The sequence below is a fragment of the Erythrolamprus reginae genome, chromosome Z (genome assembly GCF_031021105.1).
Source record: "Erythrolamprus reginae isolate rEryReg1 chromosome Z, rEryReg1.hap1, whole genome shotgun sequence".
Lineage (NCBI taxonomy): Eukaryota > Metazoa > Chordata > Lepidosauria > Squamata > Dipsadidae > Erythrolamprus > Erythrolamprus reginae.
In genome coordinates, this window is record NC_091963.1 from 48,218,425 (window position 1) to 48,228,535 (window position 10,111).

Sequence of the window (10,111 nt, forward strand, 5' to 3'; positions counted from 1 at the left end):
TGTCCTTTCCTGTACAGTAGTCCCTCGCTATACCGCGCTTCACCTACTGCGGCTTCACTTCATCGCGGGTTTCTGAGGAAGTCGATCGGCAGATTTAAACAGCCCGCCGAACTCGATCGGCAGGGTTTTTTTTAAAAAAAATAAATCTAAAATTGTAAATACTGTATTTAAATACTGTAAAATAAATACTGTGTGGGAAGGGTTTATAAACACTTAAAACAATGAAAACTTACCAAACAATTACAATATAAATACTTAAATAAGTACTATCAGTCGATAAATTCCCCATCGCGGATTTCACCTATCGCGGCCCGGTCTGGAACGTAACACCAGCGATAGGTGAGGGACTACTGTATTCACTTTAGGGAAAGCATACTATTTTAATGTCAATGATGCTATTGGTTCCCAGCCAGGAGACTAAGTAAAGTCCCGTATTTTTTGGAGTATAAGATGCACTTGTGTATATGATGCACCTTATAAGGATGCTGCCCGACAGGGGAGGAAAAGAGGGAAAAGTATCTGACTTAGGGCTTGGAAAACATTCTTCTTCGCAGACAGTAACAATGAAAGAGCTTGCAAGCCGGTAAGAGCTGGGAACATTGTTAGCACCTGGTTAGGGCTGGAAAGAAACATTTGGAGTAAGTAAAGCAATTAAAAAAAACCCTACAAAGACAGAGCTTGGAAAACATTCCTCACAGAGAGTAACAATGAAAGAGCTTTGAATTCAGTAAAAACTGGAAACATTGTTATCACTTGGTTAGGGATGGAAAAAAACATTTGGAGCAAATAGAGAATGGGGGGGGGAATCAAAAACAGGGTTTGGAAAACATTCTTTGCAGAAATAACAATGAAAGAGCTTGCAAGCAGTAAGAGCTGGCAACATTATTAGCACTGGTTAGGGCTGGAAAGAAACGTCTTCAGAGCAAGTTAGAGTAATGGAAAAAACCCTGCAAAAACTTAGGGCTTGGAAAACGTTCTTCACAGAGAGAAACAATGAAAGAGCTTGGAAACAGTAATAGTACCTGGTTAGGGCTGGAAAGAAACATCTAGAGCAAGTAAAGCAATGAAAATGCAACCCTACAAAGACAGAGTTTGGAAAACATTCTTCTCAGAGAGTAACAATGAAAAATCCTGCAAAGTAAGAGCTGGGAAGATCATTAGCAGCTAGTTAGGGCTGGGGTGGAAAAAAGCTACTTTCAGAGTATAAGAAGCACCCTAATTATCAGCCTTTTTTAGGGAACAAAAAGGTGTGTTGTATACATCAAAAAATATGGTATTTACAAAAATCTCTGATTTTAAAAAATGGAACATCAATTTATTATTATTATTGTTGTTGTTGTTGTTGTTATTATTATTTATTAGATTTGCATGCCGCCCCTTTCCGAGGACTCGGAGCGGCTCACAACAAGAAAAAACAGTACAAATCCAATATTTAAAAAACAGTTTAAAACCCTTAACATAACAACAATCATACATCTCATGCAGACCATATATAAAGTGGAAACAGCCCAGGGGAATCAATTTCTCCATGCCTGACGGCAGAGGTGGCTTTTCAGGAGTTTGTGAAAGGCAAGGAAGATGGGGGCAGTCCGAATTCACGGGGGGGGGAGTTGATTCCAGAGGGTTGGGGCCGCCACAGAGAAGGCTCTTCCCCGGGTCACGCCAGACAACATTGTTTCGTCGACGGGACCCAGAGAAGGCCAACTCTCTGGGACCTAAATTTGAACTTATGTTTAGCAGTCAGTATTTTAAATCAAGATTCCTGTTCAATGAAAACAGGAAATTGATTTAATATAGCAGAAATGTGTACATGAAAAGAAAGAAGAAGGTAGGTTATGTCTAGACAGCATTTATACTTCTCAATTCCTTACCTACTAATATCTATGTTTTTAAAAAACTAATGAAATCTTATTACCTATATTCTACAATCATTATTATTAGTAAGATTGCTATTGTGCTGTATTCTACCAAGTTTTAGAGTAATATATAGCATAAAAAGTTGAAAACAGCGGGAAGAGATGTCATAATGGCACAATCCATGAAGAATAAACAATCTTTTAAAATCCACAAATGTTCCAGAACTAGGTTTTCATCACTCTCTGGAAACTCATCTAGGCATTGGAGGTCCATATAGCGAAAATCAAGTTACAGTGGAACCTCGACATACGAGCAGCTCTACTTACGAGCTACTCGAGATAAGAGCTGGGAGGGGAGCGACATTTTTGTTCGCCTCCCGAGCTCACATTCGGGATACGAGCGCCAAGGAGCTGTCTCCTGAAGCCGAAAGCTAACTTCCGCGTTCGGCTTCAGGAGACAGCTCCTTGGCGCTCGTATCCCGCGTGTTTTAAAAGGTTGCAGCCGGCCTGGGGGGCTGGGGGGGGTGCTGGCAAGCCCCCCAGGCCGGCTGCAACCTTTTAAAACACGCGCGCCGCTTCGCAGCTGTCTCCTGAAGCTGGAACGCTAACTTCCGTGTTCGGCTTCAGGAGACAGCTGCAAAGCAGCGCGCGTGTTTTAAAACGTGGCAGCCGGCCTGGGGGGCTCGGGGGCTTCCCCCCGAGCCCCCCAGGCCGGCTGTGACGTTTTAAAACACGCGCGCCGCTTTGCAGCTGTCTCCTGAAGCCGGAACGCTAACTTCCACGTTCGGCTTCAGGAGAAGCTGCAAAGCGGCGCGCGTGTTTTAAAACGTGGCAGCCGGCCTGGAGGGCTGCCCCGAGCCCCCCAGGCCGGCTGCCACGTTTTAAAACACGCGCGCCGCTTCGCAGCTGTCTCTGAACGCTAACTTCCGCGTTCGGCGGCAGCGGGTTTTTTTGTTGTTGCACGGATTAATTGACTTTACATTGTTTCCTATGGGAAACAATGTTTCGTCATACGAGCGTTCTGACTTACGAGCCTCCTTCCGGAACCAATTAGTCTCGTAAGTCGGGGTTCTACTGTATTCCATTAGAAGTCATCACTGAGAAAGCCTGATTATGGAATCATACAGATTAGATAAAATAAGGATTCTCAGCAGGCTTTTCTCCTTAATCTTATGATTGGGCAGACTCTATATGGAGCAGGTGATCTTGGAGAAAATCAAGCCCATGCAGCATATTAAAGATAACCAGCATCTGAATTTCATCCAGAAGCTGATTGGCAGCCTGTGGAGCTCTTCCAGAGGAAGTGTTAAATTGGCAAATCTAGATGTGTCTTCAAACTGACCCCCCTTAAGCAAGAATCCTAAATCATTACACCAATTTGCAATGCATTGAAAAATATTTTATCCCCTCCTGCCACATCTTATGTTGACACATTATTTCACCAAGGAACTCTATGTCACTATTTAATAATAAGGAGAAATAACAATGGGCAAAGGTCTAAGTCCTGTGCTACTTCATAACATAGATTTGACCTTTCTTACTCATCTACTGGAATTGATCTCTCCAGAAGCAAAACCACTGGAAAAAGATGGCATTCAATGACTACAAAATATTATTTTAATCTATCTTTTTACTGTATATCATAATGCATAATCCCTTTCAAACAAACATCATTTGAGCTTAAATATCTATGGAGATTCTCAAACATCTTGTCCCAAAAGATGCTTATTCAAAGACATTGTATTTTCTTTGTTTTTTCCTGGACATTTCACTTCTCATCCAAGAAGCTTCTTCAATTCTGACTATATGATGGGGAATTATAGGTTTTATATTCTTTGCAGTCATATGATCATTAGCATTCTGAAGGTTAGTACAGTGGTACCTCTACTTAAGAACGCCTCTACTTAAGAACGTTTCTAGATTTTCAAGATTTTTTTGCCTCTACTTAAGAACCAGAAAATTTAAGAGCTGCACGAAGGCCCGGCAAGTTTCCTGCCATTCTCCCTATAATCCCAGCCATCTCGGGCTTTTCTGGGCTGCAATAGGATCCTTTCAGTGGCACTTAAGGAGGATTGGCAGCCCAGAGTGAATGGAGGGAGGTGTGTGCTCCTCCTCGCCACCTCAGAGTCCCTCTTTTTTTTCTTTTAAGCCTTAATGTTTTGGATTTTTTTGATTCCCCTCACCTCACCTTCTTCCTTCGGCAGCGATTGTCCTCCTCCTCTTCTTCCTCCTCCTCCTCCCACCCAAATTCCAAGCTTTTATTTCTTTCCTAATGGGTTTGCACACATTATTTGCTTTTACATTGATTCCTATGGGAAAAAATACTTCTACTTAAGAACTTTTCCACTATAGAACCTGGTCATGGAACGAATTAAGTTCTTAAGTAGAGGTACCACTCTAGTTAGATTTCATTGTCACTTGGAGGTTATATGTATTCTCAGAGTCACCCGACTCAGAGTGCAAATGGCTGTGGAATCTTTTTGGGACTGCTGAAAACATGTAGACAAGACATAGGAGAGGGATGCAATTTTAACCTTTTTTACCCCTTCTTCAAATCAGTGGTCTTCTATCCAGAATGTAAACTTTGCCATTTTCAACAGAGTGACTTTTTTCTCATGTAGATGGACTGCCAAATCTTCTCGTCATTAGTTTGTCTCCCATGTTGTGCATATGTACATTGTAACAATAGATTGCTAAATTCATTTATGTTAAGTGGTCAACTGACAATAGCCAAAACCAGGTACCAAAACCAACTACTTGTGCAAGAATAATTGACCAAAGAACCTGTTCAGTCACACTTCCCTACAAATAAGCTGCCCAGATACTAAAACAATAAAATGCAAGCCAATAGAACACCAAAAAGGATAATTAAGATTGACCTTTTGACCATCACACACTAGAACTGCCATGTGCACAATGATTTAAAAACTTTGTTAAAAGAAATTGAAAATACACGCATGAGATATAATTAAATAATTTTCAGCAAGCAAATATTTAAAAAGGGTTCAAACATGTTGGGTAGCAAAGAAGTAAAACCAAAAATGTATAGCTAGGATAAGGAGGATTTGATATATAGTAGACTTATCTAGATTTTAAAAAACAGCAAAACCCTAAATATGTATATTAAGAAAAGCAAGCCAGTTTCCATTAACAAGAAATGTCTAAAAGAAAAAAAATTAAAAGCTACGTTAATTTGTTTGGGATGATTACAACATTTTTTAGTTAAATAAAAAAAATCTCTGTTGATCTCTGTCTCTTGAGTGGGCAAAAATATAGTGATATCGATGCTTATTCAATATCGATATGGGTTTGGGTTATAAGCACTGACGGAAAAATGGAAAAACTATATAGAGATTCATTTTAGCTCAATATCTGGCAAATGTGAGTTCAAATTCTTGCTTCATTATTATTAACTTCATATTGGCACTGGCAATTCACTAAATCTCAGTTGGATTGTTCTTAGCTTTCATAAAAACCTTAACTATCTCAGACCTGATGCCAAAATATCTACTGTACAGTTGCAATACCTTAAAATGGATCATAGGACAGAATGAAGGACCTATGTGAAAGCAGGAAATGCATTTCAAACAGATCAGGATGTTTGAGGGGGATGCACCTCAACTTGTTACCTGAGCCTCTTAGTGGGAAAGCATACAAAAAACAAAACAAGGCTTGTAGCAGTCTCCTTCCCTAACATTCAGCAACAGCCTAAGCTTCTAATGGAGGGATGCCCAAGAACACCTGGCTGAACTCGGAGGGGATGATAAGAGAAGCTGCATTACCGTTCGGCCGGATCCACCTTTCTCCTCTTTTTCGCCGACATACATAGGGTCAATCGCTTTGGACATAACTATGGAGGGCAAAAGGTCATCGCTTTACCTACAGTTTCCGAAGCCCTCGCGACTACACAAAAACAGCGCACCTACTCAAGGTCCTAACGAGAAACTGGGCTGGGGAGGAAAGGGGGGCGTGCGCCCAGAGCGCGCACGGGCGACAGTTCTGGCCTTGAAGGAATGAGAACAGGCGGGATCGGAGAGGGGAAGCGACTGGCTGCCACCTGTTAGGCCCAAGCAGGGGTAACCTGGGAAAGAAGGTGGAGCCTCGAGGGGAATGGGAGGGTGGGTGAGAAGAAAAAGGAAAGGGGTGTGGATTCCTCGCCGTTCCCCCTGGCAAGGTTGGGGGGGGGGCTTCCCAGCACCTCCGCCGGCACACACGCCATCCGTCGGAAGACAAGCGCGGTCGTGGCCCCCCCCCCTCCTCTTCTCCCACGCGCTCCCGTTACTAAACCTGAAGCCTTTCAGCGCAGAAGGGACACCACAACCCCACCCACCACCGCCCGTTCCCAATGCCGCCATAGGGCCTCCTTTCCCCACCCCCCGACCCCAACTCAGCCGGTCACCTTCTCCCAGGAGGGAAAACAGGCGGCCGGGCTCACTCCCTTAAGAAAGACTAAAGGAAGCGAAGAAGACCGTTGATCTTTCGCCCCGGAGAGCATCTACCTGATCGCGCAGCTCGAGAAGAACCATAGTGAGGCGAGGTAAGGCTATCCCGCCTGAGGTATCCTTGTGCTCCGCCGTTTCAGCCACCGATCCGGCTTCTCACTTCCGCCAACGATTCCTTGCCCAGCAGCCCCGCCTCCTCCTCTGTCTGGCCGCGCAGCCCGTGCAGCTGGTCACGCCCACGGCTCCACCTCCTTCGCGTTTTCTAGCTGGCGCCGGTGCGGGTTTCGCCAAGCGCGCGGAAAGATCTGGGGGAGCGAAGGTGGCGGGATTAACCTTTCACGCACGCACACACAACCAGCACCTCTCCAACGATTCCTAGCGTTCCCCAGAGTCCTTCCGCCGAGGGATAAAAACTGAATTAATCCGTCCTCCCTCCCCTTTTTATCGATGCCGCCTCTACAACGTCCGTCATTCTCTAAAGCTGATTGGGCAGTTCGGAGTGATGAAAACATACATGCTCGCCCACAGACGTATATAAATAAAAGCAAAAGCAACGGTGATTGGAAGAGAGAGAGGCGGTCGGATGGGAAGTCTAATGTAATTGGTGGGAATAAGATGAGCGAGGGAAGAATTAGGAAAGCGAATGCCTTTACTCGAAAGAGAGGGGTGGCTGTTCGGGGAGTTGCGGCGTAGACGTTAGTATTGTGGAGGCGTGTTAAAATCATGAAGTTTCATCTTGGAATAGGACAATATTTCGTTTTCAACTTCTCTCAAATAGGTTTTCTTTGGGAGAGTTGGACCGTAGTTTCCATCGTCTGCTGTCCACGTACTGATCGTATGACAGCCAGGCAACAAAACCCCTCACATCAGGCTAATACCAGCTTATCTAATGCCTCTTTAACCCATTTTAGAAAAGGAGTTGTCCTGTAGATACACACCCCTAACTCAAAGAGTAGGAAGCAAGGTGCTGCTTCTCTTTTGGACTTTAATTGAAGAGTGCATCCATTCTGGGGACCTATGATTTATTAACTAGTTACCAATTACAATGAGATGTTCAGACATGCTAAATCATAATGAATAGAATAGAATAACAGAGTTGGAAGGGACCTTGGAGGTCTTCTAGTCCAATCCCCTGCTTGACGGGAAACCTTACACTGCTTCAGACAAATGGTTATCCAACATTTTCTTAAAAACTTACAGTGTTGGAGCATTCACAATTTATGGAGTTAGTTGTTCTAACTATCAGCAATTCTCCTTAGTTCTAAGTTGCTTCTCTCCTTGAATATTTTTCACCCATTGCTTCTTGTTTTACCCTTATCTATTTAATATCTATTTAACAATAGATTCATGAATTGTGGCCTTATTTGGTTGTGCACAGTCACTCAGGCCCTGTCTTGATTATTGCAATGCTCTCTACATGGGCTACCCTTGAAGAGTGCTCGGAGATGGTCCAGAATGCAGCTGTGTGAGCTGTTATGAGTGTACCTCGGTATGCCCATATAACACCAACACTCCGCGTGCTGCACTGGCTACCAGTTAGTCTCCAATCACAATTAAACGTGTTGGTTATTACTTATAAATCCCTACATGGCTTAGGACCTAACTATTTATGGGACCGTCTCCTGCCACATACCTGCCAGAGACCAGTAAGATTGCACAGAGTTGGCCTTCTCCGGATCCATCAACTAAACAATAGATTGGTAGGACCACGGGGAAGGGTCTTCTCCATGGCTGCCCCAGCTCTATGGAACCAACTCCCCCCCCCCAATGTTCATACTACTCCCACTTTACTAGCCTTCCAAAAGGCTCTGAAGACCTGGCTCTGCCAGCAGGCCTGGGGGCCATGAATCCTAACATCTGGCATGGGCAAGTTGTGTTTGATTGGTATGTATGTTGTTTGATATACTTGATTTATGGTTTATAACAGGGTTTATAGTTTTAGTTTATGGGTTTTATAATGGAGGTTTTATAGTTTATTATTGATATTTGACTCTTTTTTATTATTGTACTGTATTTGCATTGTTATAAGCCACCTTGCGTCCCATGGGATTGGGCAGCATAGAATCAAATAAATAAATACATAAATAAATAAACAAACAATAGATTCATGAATAAATTATAACTTGGTCTCATAAATCATCAAGCTATAATATAATCAGTGTTTCTTGGTGAATCTGTCCATGTTTCAAATTGCAGTAAGCCAGAAACATAGGTTTGGGGTTGATTGCTTAATTTTTAAATTAGCTTATTAAATTGCTGCAGTTCTTCAACTTTATAAGTAGCATATAATAGTTGTTTTTAAAAGTCTATCTATCTTTGCTTTTAATCCTTGTCCATCAACTAATCTTTTATGGCATACTGCATTTATATATTGGTTGCTGTTGCACTCAACCTGATGTTTACATAATTCTAATACTTAGAAATTCCTAAAGCTAGGTTTTAGAATCTAATTTGTAGTTATATGAAGGTAGATTTCAAGAAATCATTCCAATAACTCCTCCATAGTTTTAGCAGCTCCATCCCACCTGACAGCAGCAATTCTTATTTGACTTTGCTTATCTTCAAAGATAACACAGTTATTCTAAAAATAATCTTAGTTCCTGCAAACTTCTGTCTTGTTTATTAACTCAGAATTCATGTAAAAATTAAATCTGCAACTTAAAAAATTAAAGGGAATATAGCAATTAAAATCAATTGCAAATATACAAGAATGATACAAGGAAACAAATAATTCTGAAAGTGCTTTTATATTTTATTATTTTTGTTTATTGAACATAACACTTTAATACTTGTTTAAATATTTTTATTTCTGATCTATGACTATACTAAAATCATACTTAGAAATATTATTGAAAAAGATTTGATTGAGAGGATATCAACCAATTTTCTTAGCCTATTTAAGAAAAAAAGAAATATCCAAATGTCCAATACAGCAAGTTTCTAAGTTAAGAAAACTCTGATTTAAGGATAATCCATCCTTAAAAATAGGGCCAATTGTAGTATAATTCAAGTTAATATACAATAACTTAAGTTAAATATACAATAATTGAAATTGAATATACAATAATTGAAGTTAAATACACAATGGTTCAAGTTTATCACATAATTCTACTTACTTCCATCATACATATAAATTCAATTTAAGAATAGATTTTGAAATGTAAATTACTATTAAACTGGGAAAAATCCATATTGAGAAACATATGACTTTCTGGTTTGTATTCTGAGTGCCAACCACATTTGACCACTGCTGCTAATTTCCAGTTGCTAAAATATGCCAAGGTTTTTTTGGGGAGGGGGTTGTTTTTTACTGTTTCTATATAACATTCATTTCAAAAGAATATTGAAAAAGGGACTAATTTTTTAAATAAATGTTTGAAACTTATTTAAGAAATTAACCTCTAAAAGCAGAAGTGGGTTGCTATTAGTTCTCCCCAAATTGGATGAACAGATAGTGGTGGGCGGCAGCAGGAAACTCCGCCCACCCACTCACCCAGATGTCTGCGCATGTGCAGAAGCACCCTGCATGCACGCACAAGTGCACCCAATAATGAACCGATAGCAATGTAATTGAAATCCACTACTGTATAAAAGTCAAAGAAACTTCTGTATAATAAGACAGACCCAGTTAAATGCTACCTTTATTTGTCTTTCCTGGATTTTCAGCTAGATAGTACTATAAGCTAATATCTGACATTGGTGTTATATCTTCCTATAAACTAGTCTGTGAGTATCTCTGTACCTGTATTTGTTTCTATCTCTGGCAAAAACATATTGGTACAGCTGTGTGCCAGTTTTTCCATTCTGAATCTA

General features: G+C 41.2%; 1 protein-coding gene across 3 annotated transcripts in view; it reads right to left on the reverse strand.

The window, feature by feature from the left end:
* Window positions 1–6,677, reverse strand: part of ANKRD28 (ankyrin repeat domain 28) — a 120,060-nt gene extending 113,383 nt beyond the window's left edge. For 2 of the 3 annotated variants that reach the window (XM_070727725.1, XM_070727721.1), the window contains exon 1: window positions 6,356–6,677. In XM_070727725.1, coding sequence (XP_070583826.1) covers window positions 6,356–6,382 — 27 coding nt within the window. In that variant the 5' untranslated portion in view covers window positions 6,383–6,677. Of the gene's footprint in view, window positions 1–5,638; window positions 5,657–6,355 lie in introns of those variants that run through there. The other variant, XM_070727722.1, reaches the window with a different exon arrangement.
* Between the last annotated feature and the right edge of the window lie 3,434 nt (window positions 6,678–10,111).